Raw genomic sequence first — 21,266 nt, forward strand, 5'->3', positions numbered from 1 at the left:
TTTAGACAAGCAGAGTTGAATAAACTGAGTTTAGTGTCAGATGCAAAGATGTTAGCCAAATCCTCTCAGAAGAGTACCTCAAGGTTCCAGGAAAGCTCTCATCCTGTAGTATAAAGAACCATGAACTAGGTAGGAATTGAGCCTCTGAGTTTTAGCACTGGTTCTGCATTAAACATAAGCGTGTGCCTTCGTTTCTTTTTTTCCAGACAGGGAAAGAATGTATATTATATGTTTCCATATTCAAGAACCTCAAAAACAGGCAAAATAATCTGTGGTAATAATCAGAATACTGGTTACCTTTGGGGAGAACAGTTAACTTTCATTGGTAAAGTGTTGTGTGCTTTAGTTTCTATATCCATAGATTTGTAGTTTGAACTAGATGTTCTTTTTATTTCCATTTTGAAATCTAAGAAAAATTTTCCTTCAGAATTTTGTTAAGACTTTTAAAATCAATACAAAGATAAATGGGTAAAAAAGTCAAAGTTCATCACCCAACACACCAATACCACTTATGAGATATACACACATAACTCTAATGTGTACTGGAGCCCTTCTAAATTACTTTCCCTTCATCCATGTTATCTACTTGGTCACCAGATTCCAGAGCTTTTGCTTCCTAAATATCTCTGGAATCCATCCCCATCTACATCATCACCTACCTGGACTATTGCAATAGTCTATTAAGTGGTCTTCCTGCCCTCAACAAGTCTTACTCATACAATGCCACATACTCTTGCTAAAATCAATGTTTTTTTCTAAGATATACATTTGGTCATGATGGCATGCTCATTTAAAGTCTTTAGGGAGTCCCTATCACCATCAGGATACATGGCCTCTAAGACCCTTTATGACCCTCTTCTGCCACTTCTACATTATTGCCTTCTTCCTTCTAATACTCTATTCCAACAACAACCTACTTATAATGAATATATAATGTCTTCCACCATTCTATGCCTCTGACATGACATTTCCAGTTCCAGGAGAATCATTACCCACTCCCGGACCACCTGAAAAGTACCTATTCATACTCCAAAACTCAAGTGTTACCTTATCAGGAAAGTCTTTCTTGACGTTTCTTGGGCAGATGAGCACAAACATAGATCTCTATATATTAGATGTGAAAGAACTTATCATTGCACAGTAGCTACCTACTATTTGACTATCTCCCCTACAGAAGCCTCTTGACAGTAAAGCTAGCATCTTTGTCATCTATATGTCCCCAGCATTCAGCATTGTTCCTTACACTTAGTAGGTACTCAATAAATGTTTGTTGTATAAATATCTGATGATGATATTTCCTTAGGAATCTATAACTATAATTAGTATTATTTTATAAGACCAAAGGTAAAACCAATAATCAATTATCTATACATAACAGATCACTCCAAATTCTATTTCAACTTTGCTTTTTGTATACTTTTTGCATTGCTACACTAGAATAAGGCTGTTAATAACAGAACAATGAAAATCAAGCTCTAAATAGTATTATTCCTTCTGCTTCATTTACCCACCCCTCATCACCACTACAACCCCCAGCCACTTTAACAGACCTTCACTCTCCTAGTTTCACTTTCTCTGCACATAGCCAGCATCAAAAAATCTAACCCAGGTTTCAGGGATAGTAAAGGCAGTGAGGAATATACTAGGAGATTTTTGTTTTGGTGTAAACTTCTTTTGGGGAAGCTGTGCCTGGCATGAGTACCGGTTGGCAACAGGTAAGGAAAAACTAAAAAGTGTGAATTTCAAGAGAAACAATGACAGAGCAAAGTGTTTTAGAAATAGAACCCCTAAAGTAGCAAAATAGAAGCATTTAAGGTGGGAAATTAGAAATTCTATAGAATTTGGTTCCAGCAAATAAATTTACCCATTTGACTATTAACAAGCCATTAGAAGCATTTAATTCATACTTAGTGAATGAATTTTATTTACGTCTTGCAATATGAATAAAATTAATAAGAACCAGGACAGAGTTTCATTTGAGACAAGCATTATTTATCAATGTGGTTCTGATCTTAATTCACAGAATTTTTTATTAATCTGTTTATAATCCCATTAAGAGTTGGCAATACCACTATTAGAAAAGTAGTCTCTTCATCTGTACCTGTTTGATCTGTAGACAGTTAAAAAGAATAACTGTTACGAGCTACTTCCTCTAAGACTGTCTAAGAAGATCTGAAATTTACTGTGTTTCATTATTGACTGGAATACCAAAATAAGCATTCTGACAACTGCATTGATTTACTTCCTGTTTAAATATAATTTTTTTCTTCTTTGACACTTGAAACTAATAATTACACTGATTACTCTTCTGTTTTATTTGTTGGTACCATTTAAAACATACCCCAAATTAACTGTATTAATAAAAATGCTTCAATCCTGATCGAAGGTCATTTGTAGTATGTACCTATCCCAGGAGTAAAGTGAAAAAAACAATAGATGAGTCCATACCTGTTAGGAGCTAAAACACTCTCTTCCATATAGAAATCTTGGTTTACCACGATTTCATGAGCAATGTTAAGTTTAGAAATTTCGTTAACTGTCTCTATCACATCTGTGACAGAAAGTACTTCAGGTCTGCTCTCTAGAAAAATGTATAGCATTCATCAACAGAGAACCCACACTAATAGAATTTCTATTTTATTTAGAGATTCACTCAGTGAAGTAAGGCTCCCAAATTTAGATCCATCAAGCAGATCTTACATAGATTCATTTGATCATTCTAGTATTTGAGGTTTTCTAAACTCTTTGCCCTTCAAAAGCATTGGAATTCTCAGAGAAGTTAAGCATGAAGAGGAGTTTTTGAAAAGCAAAAAGTAAAACTGATTTCGGAACCCTTTGCTTGTAATGTCAAAATAGTAAGTAAAAAAAAAAAACAGCAAAGAAACATTGATAAATCATAGTTTAAATAAACAAATTTCCAGGAGGACCTGGGTGGCTCAGTCAGTTAAGCATCTGACTCTTGATCTCAGCTTAGGTCTTGATCTCAGGGTTGTGAATTCAAGTCCCATATTGGGCTTCATGCTAGGCATGGAGCCTACTTAAAACAAACAAACAAACAAATAATTTTCTAAAAGCTACTATTTCTATTCTTTGTTAGTTTCAGGAGTAGAAGTTAGTGATGCATCACTTACATCAGTGCTCATCACAAACACTTAATACCCATCACTCATCCATTCCTGAGTCCACATCTCCTCCAGCATCTCTGTTTGCTCTCTATAGTTAAGAGTCTGTTTTATGGTTTGCCCTCTCTCTCTTTTCCCCCTATATTCATCTGTTTTGTTTTCTTAAAGGCCACATATGAATGAAATCATATGCTATTTGTCTTTCACTGACTGACTTATTTCACTTAGCATAATATTCTCTAGCTCTATCCACATCATGGCAAATGGCAGGATTTCATTCCTTTTTTTATGGCTGAGTAACATTCCTATACATATACACACCACATCTTCTTTACCCATCTATCAGTGTATGGACATTTTGGCTCCTTCCATAATTTGGCTATTGTTGATAATCCTGCTATAAACATTGGGAATAAATTCAAGATAGATGAAAGACCTAAATGTGAGAAAGGAAACCATCAAAATCTTAGAGAACATAGACAGTAACCTCTTTGACATCAGCCATAGCAACTTCTTAATATATATGTATCCTAAGGCAAGGGGAACAAAAGCAAAGATAAACTATTGGGGACCTCATCAAGATAAAAAGCTTCTGCACAGTGAAAGAAATAATCAACAAAATTAAAAGGCAACCTTTGGAATGGGAGAAGATATCTGCAAATGACATATCTGATAAAGGGTTAGTATCCAAAATCTTAAAGAACTTACCAAACTCAACACTCAAAAAACAGTTTCTACTATTAACTTCTTACCTATGATGAGATAGGAAGACACATTAGATGAGAGTCTCTTTATAGATAACACCCCAAATCTTACTAGGTAGCTCTAAAGGAGAACCATGCCTAAGATATGGCCCTCAAATATGAGGATTCCACAGAATAATAAAATTTCAAAAAATGACTGACTGAGAATAATTTGCCAATTATTATTTTTCCACATATGGACATCAATCCAAACAAACAAAAAACTACCTTACCATTATCCAAATAATCATTTTATTAAAATATATATATATATATTTAACATCCCAAAAGGCAGAAAGTAAACAATTTTTTAAATGGGCTCAATTTATATTCTTTGAGTATAGTTGACACACAATGTTAAATTAGTTTCAGATGTACAACATAGTGATTTGATGAGTTTATACACTGAGCTATGTTCAACACAAGTGTAGCTATCGTCTGTCACCATACATCATTATTATATTATCATGACTATATTCCTTATGTTGTGCCTTTTATTCCCATGACTTATTCACTGCTTAACTGGAAGCCTACATCTCTCACTCACCATTACTCATTTTGCCCATCCCCTACCCCCTCCCTTCTGGCAACCATCAGTTTGTTCTTTGTACTTACAGGTGTGTTTATTCATCTCGGTTTTTTTTAGATTCCACATGAGTAAAATCATATGGCATTTTTCCAAAAAAGACCTACAGATGGCAAATAGACACATGAAAAGATTCTCAACATCACTAATTATCAATAAATGCAAATGAAAATCACAATGAGATATTCCTTATACCTGTCAGAATGGCAAATCAAAAAGACAAGAAATTACAAGTGTTGGCAATGATGTGGAGAAATAGGAACCCTCAATATGCTGTTGGTAGGAATGTAAACAGGTACAGCCACTTAAGAAATTTCTCCTCAAGAAATTAAAAATAGAAATACCATATGATTGAATAATTCCATGGCTGGGTATTTAACCAAAAGAAAAGAAGGCAGCCTGAGTGGCTCAGCGGTTTAGCGCCACCTTCAGCTCAGGATGTGATCCGGGAGACCCAGGATCAAGTCCCACTTCGAGCTCCTTGCAGGGAGCCTGCTTCTCCCTCTGCCTATGTCTCTGCCTCTCTCTGTGTGTGTCTTCCATGAATAAATAAATAAAATCTTTAAAAAAAGAAAAATAAAAACACTAATTTGAAAAGATATGTGCACTCCTATGTTTGCTACTGCATTATTCACAATAGCCAAGGTATGGAAGCAACCTGTTTATTTTTTTCTTTCAACCTTTGATTTAAATTCTAGTTAACATGCAGGTAACATTGGTTTCAGGAGTAGAATTTAGTGATTCATCATTTACATATAACACCCAGTGCTCATCACAACAAGCACCCTCCTTAATACCCATCATCCTTTTAACCCTAAGTGTGTATTGGTAGACAAATGGTTAGGAAGGAGGAGGAGCAAGATGGCGGAAGAGTAGGGTCTCCAAATCACCTGTCTCCACCAAATTACCTAGAAAACCTTCCAATCATCCTGAAAATCTATGAATTCGGCCTGAGAATTAAAGAGAGACCAGCTGGAATGCAACAGTGAGAAGAGTTCGCGCTTCTATCAAGGTAGGAAGACGGGGAAAAAGAAATAAAGAAACAAAGGCCTCCAAGGGGGAGGGGCCCCGCGAGGAGCCGGGCTGAGGCCGGGGCGAGTGTCCCCAGGACAGGAGAGCCCCGTCCCGGAGAAGCAGGAGCTGCACCGACCTTGCCGGGCGGAAAGGGGCTCCAGGGAGTTGGAGCAGGACCCAGGAGGGCGGGGATGCCCTCGGGTTCCCCGGGACAGTAACAGCAACTGCGCGCCCAGGAGAGTGCGCCGAGCTCCCTAAGGGCTGCAGCGCGCACGGCGGGACCCGGCGGGACCCGGAGCAGCTCGGGGGGGCTCGGGCGGCGGCTCCGCGGAGGGGGCTGCGCGGCCCCGGGAGCAGCTCGGGGGGCTCGGGCAGAGGAAGAGGCTCCGTGCAGAGGGGGCTGCGCGGTTCCAGGAGCAGCTCGGAGTGGCTCGGGCGGCAGCTCCGCGGAGGGGGTTGCACCGCCCGGGAGCGCGAATCCACCAGCGCAGGCTCCGGAGCACAGGGCGCCGGGACACAGCCCAGGATCCGGCCTCCCCCCGGGACAGGCAGAGGCCGGGAGGGCCCAGGACAGCAAGGACGCTCCTGCCCCGAGCTGAGCAGATCAGCGGCCCCGCCCCGGAGCCTCCAGGCCCTGCAGACGGAGTTCCTGCCGGAGCTGAATCCAGGTTTCCAGAGCTGCCCCGCCACTGGGGCTGTTCCTCCTGCGGCCTCACGGGGTAAACAACCCCCACCGAGCCCTGCACCAGGCAGGGGCACAGCAGCTCCCCCAACTGCTAACACCTGAAAATCAGCACAACAGGCCCCTCCCCAAGAACACCAGCTAGACTGACTGACAACTTCCAGGAGAAGCCAAGGGACTTAAAAGTACACAGAATCAGAAGATACTGCCCCGTGGTTCTTTTTTTTTTTTTTTTTTTTTTTTTGCTTTTTGATTTGTTTCCTTCCTCCACCCCCTTTTTTTCTCCTTTCTTTTTCTTTCTCTTTTTCTTCTTTTTTTTTCGTTTTTTTTTCTTCCCTTTTTTTTCTCTTTCTCTTTTCTTTCCTTCTTTCTCTCCTCTCTTTTTCTCTTTTTCCCAATACAACTTGCTTTTGGCCACTCTGCACTGAGCAAAATGACTAGAAGGAAAACCTCACCTCAAAAGAAAGAATCAGAAACAGTCCTCTCTCCCACAGAGTTACAAAATCTGAATTACAATTCAATGTCAGAAAGCCAATTCAGAAGCACTATTATACAGCTACTGGTGGCTCTAGAAAAAAGCAAAAAGGACTCAAGAGACTTCATGACTGCAGAATTTAGAGCTAATCAGGCAGAAACTAAAAATCAATTGAATGAGATGCAATCCAAACTAGAAGTCCTAACGACGAGGGTTAACGAGGTGGAAGAACGAGTGAGTGACATAGAAGACAAGTTGATAGCAAAGAGGGAAACTGAGGAAAAAAGAGACAAACAATTAAAAGACCATGAGGATAGATTAAGGGAAATAAACGACAGCCTGAGAAAGAAAAACCTACGTTTAATTGGGGTTCCCGAGGGCGCCGAAAGGGACAGAGGGCCAGAATATGTATTTGAACAAATTCTAGCTGAAAACTTTCCTAATCTGGGAAGGGAAACAGGCATTCAGATCCAGGAAATAGAGAGATCCCCCCTAAAATCAATAAAAACCGTTCAACACCTCGACATTTAATAGTGAAGCTTGCAAATTCCAAAGATAAAGAGATGATCCTTAAAGCAGCAAGAGACAAGAAATCCCTGACTTTTATGGGGAGGAGTATTAGGGTAACAGCAGACCTCTCCACAGAGACCTGGCAGGCCAGAAAGGGCTGGCAGGATATATTCAGGGTCCTAAATGAGAAGAACATGCAACCCAGAATACTTTATCCAGCAAGGCTCTCATTCAAAATGGAAGGAGAGATAAAGAGCTTCCAAGACAGGCAGCAACTAAAAGAATATGTGACCTCCAAACCAGCTCTGCAAGAAATTTTAAGGGGGACTCTTAAAATTCCCCTTTAAGAAGAAGTTCAGTGGAACAGTCCACAAAAACAAGGACTGAATAGATAACATGATGACACTAAACTCATATCTCTCAATAGTAACTCTGAATGGGAACGGGCTTAATGACCCCATCAAAAGGCGCAGGGTGTCAGACTGGATAAAAAAGCAGGACCCATCTATTTGCTGTCTACAAGAGACTCATTTTAGACAGAAGGACACCTACAGCCTGAAAATAAAAGGTTGGAGAACGATTTACCATTCGAATGGCCCTCAAAAGAAAGCAGGGGTAGCCATCCTTATATCAGATAAACTAAAATTTACCCAAAAGACTGTAGTGAGAGATGAAGAGGGACACTATATCATACTTAAAGGATCTATTCAACAAGAGGACTTAACAATCCTCAATATATATGCACCGAATGTGGGAGCTGCCAAATATATAAATCAATTATTAACCAAAGTGAAGAAATACTTAGATAATAATACACTTATACTTGGTGACTTCAATCTAGCTCTTTCTATACTCGATAGGTCTTCTAAGCACAACATCTCCAAAGAAACGAGAGCTTTAAATGATACACTGGACCAGATGGATTTCACAGATATTTACAGAACTTTACATCCAAACTCAACAGAATACACATTCTTCTCAAGCGCACATGGAACTTTCTCCAGAATAGACCACATATTGGGTCACAAATCGGGTCTGAACCGATACCAAAAGATTGGGATTGTCCCCTGCATATTCTCAGACCATAATGCCTTGAAATTAGAACTAAATCACAACAAGAAGTTTGGAAGGACCTCAAACACGTGGAGGTTAAGGACCATCCTGCTAAAAGATAAAAGGGCCAACCAGGAAATTAAGGAAGAATTAAAAAGATTCATGGAAACTAATGAGAATGAAGATACAACCGTTCAAAATCTTTGGGATGCAGCAAAAGCAGTCCTAAGGGGGAAATACATCGCAATACAAGCATCCATTCAAAAACTGGAAAGAACTCAAATACAAAAGCTAACCTTACACATAAAGGAGCTAGAGAAAAAACAGCAAATAGATCCTACACCCAAGAGAAGAAGGGAGTTAATAAAGATTCGAGCAGAACTCAACGAAATCGAGACCAGAAGAACTGTGGAACAGATCAACAAAACCAGGAGTTGGTTCTTTGAAAGAATTAACAAGATAGATAAACCATTAGCCAGCCTTATTAAAAAGAAGAGAGAGAAGACTCAAATTAATAAAATCATGAATGAGAAAGGAGAGATCACTACCAACACCAAGGAAATACAAACGATTTTAAAAACATATTATGAACAGCTATACGCCAATAAATTAGGCAATCTAGAAGAAATGGACGCATTCCTGGAAAGCCACAAACTACCAAAACTGGAACAGGAAGAAATAGAAAACCTGAACAGGCCAATAACCAGGGAGGAAATTGAAGCAGTCATCAAAAACCTCCCAAGACACAAGAGTCCAGGGCCAGATGGCTTCCCAGGGGAATTCTATCAAACGTTTAAAGAAGAAATCATACCTATTCTCCTAAAGCTGTTTGGAAAGATAGAAAGAGATGGAGTACTTCCAAATTCGTTCTACGAGGCCAGCATCACCTTAATTCCAAAACCAGACAAAGACCCCACCAAAAAGGAGAATTACAGACCAATATCCCTGATGAACATGGATGCAAAAATTCTCAACAAGATACTGGCCAATAGGATCCAACAGTACATTAAAAAAATTATTCACCATGACCAAGTAGGATTTATCCCTGGGACACAAACTGGTTCAACACCCGTAAAACAATCAATGTGATTCATCATATCAGCAAGAGAAAAACCAAGAACCATATGATCCTCTCATTGGATGCAGAGAAAGCATTTGACAAAATACAGCATCCATTCCTGATCAAAACTCTTCAGAGTGTAGGGATAGAGGGAACATTCCTCGACATCTTAATAGCCATCTATGAAAAGCCCACAGCAAATATCATTCTCAATGGGGAAGCACTGGGAGCCTTTCCCCTAAGATCAGGAACAAGACAGGGATGTCCACTCTTACCACTGCTGTTCAACATAGTACTGGAAGTCCTAGCCTCGGCAATCAGACAACAAAAAGACATTAAAGGCATTCAAATTGGCAAAGAAGAAGTCAATCTCTCCCTCTTTGCCGATGACATGATACTCTACATAGAAAACCCAAAAGTCTCCACCCCAAGATTGCTAGAACTCATACAGCAATTCGGTAGCGTGGCAGGATACAAAATCAATGCCCAGAAGTCAGTGGCATTTCTATACACTAACAATGAGACGGAAGAAAGAGAAATTAAGGAGTCAATCCCATTTACAATTGCACCCAAAAACATAAGATACCTAGGAATAAACCTAACCAAAGATGTAAAGGATCTATACCCTCAAAACTATAGAACACTTCTGAAAGAAATTGAGGAAGACACAAAGAGATGGAAAAATATTCCATGCTCATGGATTGGCAGAATTAATATTGTGAAAATGTCAATGTTACCCAGGGCAATATACACGTTTAATGCAATCCCTATCAAAATACCATGGACTTTCTTCAGAGAGTTAGAACAAATTATTATAAGATTTGTGTGGAATCAGAAAAGACCCCGAATAGCCAGGGGAATTTTAAAAAAGAAAACCATATCTGGGGGCATCACAATGCCAGATTTCAGGTTGTACTACAAAGCTGTGGTCATCAAGACAGTGTGGTACTGGCACAAAAACAGACACATAGATCAGTGGAACAGAATAGAGAATCCAGAAGTGGACCCTGAACTTTATGGGCAACTAATATTCGATAAAGGAGGAAAGACTATCCATTGGGAGAAAGACAGTCTCTTCAATAAATGGTGCTGGGAAAATTGGACATCCACATGCAGAAGAATGAAACTAGACCACTCTCTTTCACCATACACAAAGATAAACTCAAAATGGATGAAAGATCTAAATGTGAGACAAGATTCCATCAAAATCCTAGAGGAGAACACAGGCAACACCCTTTTTGAACTCGGCCATAGTAACTTCTTGCAAGAAACATCCACAAAGGCAAAAGAAACAAAAGCAAAAATGAACTATTGGGACTTCATCAAGATAAGAAGCTTTTGCACAGCAAAGGATACAGTCAACAAAACTCAAAGACAACCTACAGAATGGGAGAAGATATTTGCAAATGACCTATCAGATAAAGGGCTAGTTTCCAAGATCTATAAAGAACTTATTAAACTCAACACCAAAGAAACAAACAATCCAATCATGAAATGAGCAAAAGACATGAACAGAAATCTCACAGAGGAAGACATAGACATGGCCAACATGCATATGAGAAAATGCTCTGCATCACTTGCCATCAGGGAAATACAAATCAAAACTACAATGAGATACCACCTCACACCAGTGAGAATGGGGAAAATTAACAAGGCAGGAAACAACAAATGTTGGAGAGGATGCGGAGAAAAGGGAACCCTCTTACACTGTTGGTGGGAATGTGAACTGGTGCAGCCACTCTGGAAAACTGTGTGGAGGTTCCTCAAACAGTTAAAAATAGACCTGCCCTACGACCCAGCAATTGCACTGTTGGGGATTTACCCCAAAGATACAAATGCAATGAAACGCCAGGACACCTGCACCCCGATGTTTCTAGCAGCAGTGGCCACGATAGCCAAACTGTGGAAGGAGCCTCGGTGTCCAACGAAAGATGAATGGATAAAGAAGATGTGGTTTATGTATACAATGGAATATTACTCGGCTATTAGAAATGACAAATACCCACCATTTGCTTCAACGTGGATGGAACTGGAGGGTATTATGCTGAGTGAAGTAAGTCAGTCGGAGAAGGACAAACATTATATGTTCTCATTCATTTGGGGAATATAAATAATAGTGAAAGGGAAAATAAGGGAAGGGAGAAGAAATGTGTGGGAAATATCAGAAAGGGAGACAGAACGTAAAGACTGCTAACTCTGGGAAACGAACTAGGGGTGGTAGAAGGGGAGGAGGGCGGGGGGTGGGAGTGAATGGGTGACGGGCACTGGGTGTTATTCTGTATGTTAGTAAATTGAACACCAATAAAAAAAAAAAACACCCGTAAAACAATCAATGTGATTCATCATATCAGCAAGAGAAAAACCAAGAACCATATGATCCTCTCATTGGATGCAGAGAAAGCATTTGACAAAATACAGCATCCATTCCTGATCAAAACTCTTCAGAGTGTAGGGATAGAGGGAACATTCCTCGACATCTTAATAGCCATCTATGAAAAGCCCACAGCAAATATCATTCTCAATGGGGAAGCACTGGGAGCCTTTCCCCTAAGATCAGGAACAAGACAGGGATGTCCACTCTTACCACTGCTGTTCAACATAGTACTGGAAGTCCTAGCCTTGGCAATCAGACAACAAAAAGACATTAAAGGCATTCAAATTGGCAAAGAAGAAGTCAATCTCTTCCTCTTTGCCGATGACATGATACTCTACATAGAAAACCCAAAAGTCTCCACCCCAAGATTGCTAGAACTCATACAGCAATTCGGTAGCGTGGCAGGATACAAAATCAATGCCCAGAAGTCAGTGGCATTTCTATACACTAACAATGAGACGGAAGAAAGAGAAATTAAGGAGTCAATCCCATTTACAATTGCACCCAAAAACATAAGATACCTAGGAATAAACCTAACCAAAGATGTAAAGGATCTATACCCTCAAAACTATAGAACACTTCTGAAAGAAATTGAGGAAGACACAAAGAGATGGAAAAATATTCCATGCTCATGGATTGGCAGAATTAATATTGTGAAAATGTCAATGTTACCCAGGGCAATATACACGTTTAATGCAATCCCTATCAAAATACCATGGACTTTCTTCAGAGAGTTAGAACAAATTATTATAAGATTTGTGTGGAATCAGAAAAGACCCCGAATAGCCAGGGGAATTTTAAAAAAGAAAACCATATCTGGGGGCATCACAATGCCAGATTTCAGGTTGTACTACAAAGCTGTGGTCATCAAGACAGTGTGGTACTGGCACAAAAACAGACACATAGATCAGTGGAACAGAATAGAGAATCCAGAAGTGGACCCTGAACTTTATGGGCAACTAATATTCGATAAAGGAGGAAAGACTATCCATTGGGAGAAAGACAGTCTCTTCAATAAATGGTGCTGGGAAAATTGGACATCCACATGCAGAAGAATGAAACTAGACCACTCTCTTTCACCATACACAAAGATAAACTCAAAATGGATGAAAGATCTAAATGTGAGACAAGATTCCATCAAAATCCTAGAGAAGAACACAGGCAACACCCTTTTTGAACTCGGCCATAGTAACTTCTTGCAAGATATATCCACGAAGGCAAAAGAAACAAAAGCAAAAATGAACTATTGGGACTTCATCAAGATAAGAAGCTTTTGCACAGCAAAGGATACAGTCAACAAAACTCAAAGACAACCTACAGAATGGGAGAAGATATTTGCAAATGACATATCAGATAAAGGGCTAGTTTCCAAGATCTATAAAGAACTTATTAAACTCAACACCAAAGAAACAAACAATCCAATCATGAAATGGGCAAAATACATGAACAGAAATCTCACAGAGGAAGACATAGACATGGCCAACATGCACATGAGAAAATGCTCTGCATCACTTGCCATCAGGGAAATACAAATCAAAACCACAATGAGATACCACCTCACACCAGTGAGAATGGGGAAAATTAACAAGGCAGGAAACAACAAATGTTGGAGAGGATGTGAAGAAAAGGGAACCCTCATACATTGTTGGTGGGAATGTGAACTGGTGCAGCCACTCTGGAAAACTGTGTGGAGGTTCCTCAAAGAGTCAAAAATAGACCTGCCCTACGACCCAGCAATTGCACTGTTGGGGATTTACCCCAAAGATACAGATGCAGTGAAACGCCGGGACACCTGCACCCCGATGTTTATAGCAGCAATGGCCACGATAGCCAAACTGTGGAAGGAGCCTCGGTGTCCAACGAAAGATGAATGGATAAAGAAGATGTGGTTTATGTATACAATGGAATATTACTCAGCTATTAGAAATGACAAATACCCACCATTTGCTTCAACGTGGATGGAACTGGAGGGTATTATGCTGAGTGAAGTAAGCCAGTCGGAGAAGGACAAACATTATATGTTCTCATTCATTTGGGGAATATAAATAATAGTGAAAGGGAATATAAGGGAAGGGGGAAGAAATGTGTGGGAAATATCAGAAAGGGAGACAGAACGTAAAGACTGCTAACTCTGGGAAACGAACTAGGGGTGGTAGAAGGGGAGGAGGGCGGGGGGTGGGAGTGAATGGGTGACGGGCACTGGGGGTTATTCTGTATGTTAGTAAATTGAACACCAATAAAAAAAAATGGTTAGGAAGATGTAGCATATAAGCTGCGCACGCGCGTGCGCGTGCAGTCACACACACACACTAAAATATTATGCAGCTTTAAAAAAAGATAAGATTGTGCCATTTGGGATAACATGAATAGATCTAGAAGGTATTATGCTAAGTGAAATGACTGAGGAAGACAATTTAATTTTACTTCAAAAACTCATTACAAAATCTTTGTTTTATTTCATTCAAGATTGGTAAACACTATTTTTTTCACTCTACCATTGGAATTTTGGAACCATTGTTCTGAAATTTTTTACAGACTACTTACTTATAGCAGTAATTCATAGTAAGTACATATACTATTTGTAATTGTTATTTAGTATACTTGGCATATAAAAAACATATAATAAGCTATTTTCTCACTCACTTTCAATATAGTTCCATAATTTGTTCAGAGATAACTTTCTCCCCAAGATATAATAAAACACAATTTAAGAATTGTGAAACTTGGGGCACCAGGGTGGCTCAGTTGTTAAGTGTCTGACCCCTAATTTCAGCTCAGATCATGATCTTAGTGTTGTGAGATGGAGCCCAGCATCTGGTTCCACACAGGCTGTGGAGCCTGCTTAAGATTCTCTTTCTCCCTCTGCCCCTTCCCACTGCTCACATGCTTTCTCTCTCTCTCTTTCTTTCTGTCTCTCTTTCTCTCTCTCTCTCTCTCAAAAAAAAAAAAGAATTCTAAACTCATGGCAAAGAGATGCTCTACTTACACATATTTACTTATTTTAAAAAGTCTTTCAACAAATTAGTACCATCAGTCCATATCTCCTTTCTACTTTGACTAAAACGCTACATATGTTAAAATACACCATTTAATCAATGCATTCATTCATTTATCTGAAAGACACTATGAACTAAGAATTGTGCCATTTTGTTTACTAGCAGTGACCCCAAGTGGCCACTAGATAAACATATATGATTCAACTTAATACTATCATGGCTTCCAACTGTTTTCCCCATTTCAGTATTCAGGAGTCAACTAACTAGATTGGGACAGATTTCGGATTGCTGTTTCATTAAATTCATTAGAGATTATTAAGATAATTGCAGTTCTTGTTTCTATAAGATTAGACTATTCAAACCAAAACCTCAAATAAATGCCTACCATAAGGTGTGGAAGATACCTCATGCCTCTATGCATACAAAAAAACACTGTTATTAAAGATTTAAAGAATTTCACCCTACATCAGTGACATTCTTATGTCAACAGACACTCCTGAAAAAGAACAGAACAATCCCAGCGCTAAAGAATTGATTCTTTCAAATCTATCCTAGACCTATCATTTATGACCTACAAAATCAAAATACAAGAACGCAATCTATTTCCATAGTAAACAATAATAGTAGTGGACTTTACTACTCTACTTAGTTCAATGGATAGATCATTGAATCAGAAAACCAACAAGGAAACAGTGACTTTTTTTTTCAGTTGCATGTATTTATTTATTTATTTATTTATTTAAATTTATTTTTTATTGGTGTTCAATTTGCCAACATACAGAATAACACCCAGTGCTCATCCCATCAAGTGCCCCCCCTCAGTGCTGGTCACCCATTCACCCCCACCCCCCACCCTCCTCCCCTTCCACCACCCCTAGTTCGTTTCCCAGAGTTAGGAGTCTTCATGTTCTGTCTCCCTTTCTGATATTTCCTACCCATTTCTTCTCCCTTCCCTTCTATTCCCTTTCACTATTATTTATATTCCCCAAATGAATGAGAACTTATAATTTTTGTCCTTCTCCGATTGACTTATTTCACTCAGCATAATACCCTCCAGTTCCATCCACGTTGAAGCAAATGGTGGGTATTTGTCATTTCTAATGGCTGAGTAATATTCCATTGTATACATAAACCACATCTTCTTTATCCATTCATCTTTCGATGGACACCGAGGCTCCTTCCACAGTTTGGCTATTGTGGACATTGCTGCTAGAAACATTGGGGTGCAGGTGTCCCGGCGTTTCATTGCATCTGCATTTTTGGGGTAAATCCCCCAACAGTGCAATTGCTGGGTCATAGGGCAGTTCTATTTTTAACTCTTTGAGGAACCTCCACACAGTTTTCCAGAGTTGCTGCACCATTTCACATTCCCACCAACAGTGTAAGAGGGTTCCCTTTTCTCTGCATCCTCTCCAACATTTGTGGTTTCCTGCCTTGTTAATTTTCCTCATTCTCACTGGTGTGAGGTGGTATCTCATTGTGGTTTTGATTTATATTTCCCTGATGGCCGAAACAGTGACTTTGAATGACACATTGAACCAGTTGGATCTAACAGATATATTCAGAACATTCAAACCAAAACAGTGGAATATACATTCTTTTCAAGCATACATGGAACATTCTCCAGAGTAGATAATTTATTAGGCCACAAAATAAGTCTCAACAATTTCACAAAATTTGAAATCATAATATGTATCTTTTCTGACCATAAGGCTACAAAACTATAAATCAACCACAAGAAAAAATCTGAAAAGGTCACAAATATATAGAGGTTAAATAACATGCTACTAAACAATAAATGAGACAACCAAGAAATCAAATAGGAAATCAAAAAACACACGAAGACAAATGAAAATCAAAAGAAAATAGTCCAAAATCTTTGGGATTCAGCAAATGCTCTTCTAAGTAGGAAGATTATAGCAATACAAACCTACTTCAACAAGCCAGAAAATTTTCAAATAAACAACTTAACCTTATTCCTAAAGAAGTTAGAAAAAGAAGATCAAACAAAGCCCAAAGCTAGCATAGGACCTATATAATAAAGATAAGGTAAGAAATAAATGAAATAGTGCATGAAAAAATAATACAATAGATTGATGAAGCCAGGAGCTGTTTCTCTGAAAAAAAAATCAACAAAATTGATAAACCTTTAACCAGATTCATCAAAAAGAAGAGAGGATTCAAATAAATAACATTAGAAATAGAAGAAGACAAATAACAACTGACATCACAGAAATATAAACAATTATAAGAGAATGTTGTGAAAAATTGTATGCCAGCATATTGGACAATATAAAAGAAATAAATTCGTAGAAACATAAAACATCCCCAAACTGAATCAGGTAGAAACAGACAAACTACTAGCAATGAAATTGAATCATTAATCAAAAAACTCTTAAAAGGCCGAGGGCAGATAGCTTCACAGGTGAATTTTACTAAACATTTTAAGAAGAGTTAATATCTATTCTTCTCAAACTATTCCAAAAAATATAAGAGGAAGGAAAGCTTCCAAATTTATTTTACAAGTCCAGCATTACCCTAATACCAAAACCAGATTTAAAATAAACCCACAATATTCTCAATAAAATACTGGCAAAATGAATCCAATAGTACATTAAAAGAATCATTCACCATGATCAAGTGGGATTTATTCCTGGGCTGCAAGAGTGGTTCAATACTTGCAAATATATCAACGTGATATACCACATTTCTAAAGAAAGGATAAGAACCATATGATTCTCTCAGTAGATGTAGAAATAGCTTTTGACTGGGACGCCTGGGTGGCTCAGTGGTTGAGCGTCTGCCTTCAGCTCAGGGCGTGATCCCAGAGTCCCAGGATTGAGTCCCACATAGGGCTCCCTGCATGGAGCCTGCTTCTCCCTCTGTCTATGTATCTGCTTCTCTCTGTGTGTGTGTTTCTCTCATGAATAAATAAATAAAATCTTTAAAAAAAGAGAGGAAGAAAAAGCTCTTGACAAAGTACAACATCCATTCATGATAAAAACCCTCAACAACGTAGGTTTAGAGGGAAGATAACCTCAACATAATCAAGGCCATATACCAAAAAAAAAACCCACAACTAATATCCTCCTCAATGGGGAGCAACTGAGAGGTTTTCCTCTATGGTTGGGAACACAACAAGGATGTCCACGCTCACCACTGTTGTTCAACATAGCACTAGAAGTCCTAGTCACACCAATCAAACAACAAAAAGAAATAAATGGCATCCAAATCAGCAAGGAAGAAGTCAAACTTTCACTATTTGCAGATGACATGATACTCTATATGGAGTCCCAAAAAACTCCACCAAAAAATTGCTAGAACAGATGCACAAATTCAGTAGAGTCACAGGATACAAAATCAGCATACAGAAATTCACTGCATTTCTATACAGCAATAATGAAGCAGCAGAAAAAAGAAATAAGAGATCAATCCCATTTACAATTGCACCAAAACAATAAGATACCTAGGAATAAACCTAACCAAAGAGGTGAAAGATGTGTACTCTGAAAAATATAAAACACCAATGAAGGAAATTGAAGATGACACAAAGGAATGGAAAGGCGTTCCATGCTCATGGATTGGAAGAACAAATATTGCTAAAATGTCTATACTACCCGAAGCAATCTACACATTTAATGCAATTCTTATCAAAATACCAACAGTGTTTTTCACAGAGCTAACAAACAATCTTAAAATTTGTATGGAACTACAAAAGACAGTGAATAACCAAAGCAACCTTGAAAAAGAAAAGCAAGAGGCACCTGGGTGGCTCAGTCAGTTAAGCATCTGACTCAAGTCTTGATATCAGGGTTGTGAGTCCAAGCCCCACACTGGACACCATGGTGGGCATGCAGCCTACTTAATAAAGAAACAGAAAAAAAGCAAAGAAAAGCTGAACCTTAAACTATATTAGAAAACTGTGGTGATCAAAACTGTATGGTACTGGCAAAACAAAACAAAACAAAACACAGAGTTCAACAGAACAGAATAGAAAACCCAGAATGAACTCACAATTATATGGTCAATTAATCTTTGACAAAGTATGCAAGACTACCCAATGAGAAAAGACAGTCTCTTCAACAAATACCAGGGAAACTGGGCAGCTACGTACAAAAAAAAAAAAAAAAAAAAAAGAAACTGGATCACTTTCTTACCACACATAAATATTAATTCAAAATGGATTAAAGACCTAAATGTGAGACATGAAACCATTTAAATCCTAAGGGAGAACACAGGCAGTAACTTTTTTGACATCACCCTTGGCAAATTCTTAATAGATATGTCTACTTAGGCAAAGGAAACAAAAGCAAAAATACACTATTGAGATGTCATCAAAATAAAATGCTTCTGCACAGTGAAGGAAATGATCAACAAAACAAATGGCAACCTAGAGAATGAGAGAAAAATATTTGCGAATGACTTATCTGATAAAGGGTTACTACCCAAAATATATAAAAAACATAAAACTCAACATCCAAAAAACAATAATCCAATTAAAAATGGGCAGAAGACATAAACAGATATTTTTCCAAAGAAGACATCAAGATGGCCAACAGGCACATGAAAAGATGCTCAATATCACTCATAATCAGGGAAAGGCAAATCAAACTATAATGAGATAACACACAAATCACCTCACATCTGTAAGAATGGCTAAAATTAACAACACAAGAAACAACAGGTACTGGTGAGAATGTGGAGCAAAAGGAACACTCTTGCACTGTTGGTGGGAATGCAAACTGGTGCAGGCATTATGGAAAACAGTATGGAGGTTCCTCAAAAAGTTAAAAATAGAACTATCTTATGATTCAGTAATTGCACTACTAGATATTTACCCAAAGAATACAAGAACATTAATCCAAAGGGATATATCCACCCAATGTCTATATCAGTATTATTTATAATATCTCAGATATGGAAGCAGCCCAAGTGTTCACTGATATATGAATGGATAAATAAGATGTAAGATAGCAGATAGTCTGACCCAGATCACACTGGGAGCAGGGGCCTTCTTCGCCTTGACCTTTACAAAGCACTTGGGCTGCATAGCAAGCCTGCACTTTACAGACACAGAAACTGAGGCTTAGAAGGGTCCAAGAGCTCAATCAAGATCACACTGGTGGTGTATGAACTGAATGGGACCGTCCATAACCAAGAGCGGTCAGTGAGGACTTACAGAGAAATGGCTTATATGTTGTGAAAAAGCATCCTGGGTTCATTGGAATCAAACTCATTTATTCAGATCACAGACTGGCTGGGTACTTCCATAGATAGGAACCTTCTGGATGCTCTAATACTGAACTCTACCAGGATTGGCCATGGATTTGCTTTAACTAAATACCCAGCAGTCTGGGCTGGCTCCTGGAAAAAGAATATTCCCACTGAAGCCTGTCCCATCTCCAACCAGGTTCTGAAACTGGTGTCTGACTCGCAAAACCACCCTGCTGCTGTCCTGATGGCCACTGGGTACACCATGGTGATCAGCTCTGATGACCCAGCCGTCTTTGGTGCAAAAGGCTTACCCTATGATTTCTATAAGGGCTTCATAGGCATTGGGGAAATGGAGGCTGCTCTGAGGACACTCAAACAGCTGGCCGTGAACTCTATCAAGTTCAGCACCTTGTTGGATATTGATAAAAAGGCTGCCATGAAAACCTGGGAGGAGAGAGGGGATAAGTTTGTAGCTAACCTGCCCAGGTGGCCAAAGTGAGAAGATAGCCATTTATTACCCTATTCCTCTGCTTCCCTCTGCAAGCTGTTTTTACCTTCTGTTAATCAGTCTTGAACCCACTTCAGTATGGTTTCTACCTCCATCTCTTTATCAAAACTGACCTCATGAAGGTCATCAATCACCTCCACATTGCTTGACCTCTCAAACATTTAAACAGTCTACCAAACTCATCTTTTTAAAATATTCTTTTTTCTCAACTCAGGACATCAACTCTCTTGGTTTCCTCCTCTCTCTCTGGCCACTCCTTTCAGGATCCCTTTTCCAGAGGCTCTTCTCTATCAAATATCTGTGTTGGAATTCTTCAGGGCTTAGTTTTGCTGCTTTTCACTCTTCTGTTCACATCTCTACTTCTCTCCTCTACTTTTCTCTCAACTCAATAGTCTTTTCCTAGGTAGTTTCATCCATTCCTTTGCTTTTAAGTATCATTTATTTCCCGATGATCCCCAGTTTATTCACTTAGTTGGTTCACAGGAATCTCAGAAACCTATGTGCAATTCTGAACTCTCAATCTCTTCCCTTTCAATCTTTTCCTGGTCTTTCCCATCTTGGTAAGTGGCACCTCCATCCCATTCCTCCCAGTTGCTCTAGGTAGAATTTTTCAGCAAAATTATTGATACTGCTCTCTTCCCTGTTCCACATAAAAATGTATCTTAAATCCTCCACACCTCTCTACCTGTATTGCTGTTGGCTGAGTTCAAGCCACTATCACTTCTTGTCTAAGTTATAATAGCCTCTTAATTGATCTCTCCTTTCTTCTCTTTGCCTTCTTCATTTCATTTTTCACAGAGTGATGACTTTTTAAAAATTAAATTAAATCAGGTTATTCCATTGCTTACTACTCAGTGCACTTAAAAAAACTCAAAATTTTCAACAGGGCATATAGCATCCTCTTTAACCTGGATCCCTTCCAGCAGCAT

The 21,266-nt window shown here is 38.9% G+C and overlaps 2 protein-coding genes across 2 annotated transcripts in view; one reads left to right on the top strand and one right to left on the bottom strand.

Moving 5' to 3' along the window:
• The window catches only part of LOC112649534 (T-complex protein 11 X-linked protein 2-like), a 44,621-nt gene that overhangs the window by 9,417 nt on the left and 13,938 nt on the right, over nt 1–21,266 (bottom strand). Inside the window, 1 exon segment of the mRNA XM_049107301.1 lies at nt 2,449–2,551. Coding sequence (XP_048963258.1) covers nt 2,449–2,551 — 103 coding nt within the window.
• Nucleotides 5,155–20,328, top strand: LOC112649328 (adenosine deaminase 2-like). Its single transcript, XM_049107588.1, has 2 exons — nt 5,155–5,160; nt 19,861–20,328. The coding sequence occupies exons 1-2, from the start codon at nt 5,155–5,157 to the stop codon at nt 20,326–20,328; spliced, it is 474 nt and encodes a 157-aa protein (XP_048963545.1).

The sequence above is a fragment of the Canis lupus genome, chromosome X (assembly GCF_003254725.2).
Source record: "Canis lupus dingo isolate Sandy chromosome X, ASM325472v2, whole genome shotgun sequence".
Classification (NCBI taxonomy): domain Eukaryota; kingdom Metazoa; phylum Chordata; class Mammalia; order Carnivora; family Canidae; genus Canis; species Canis lupus.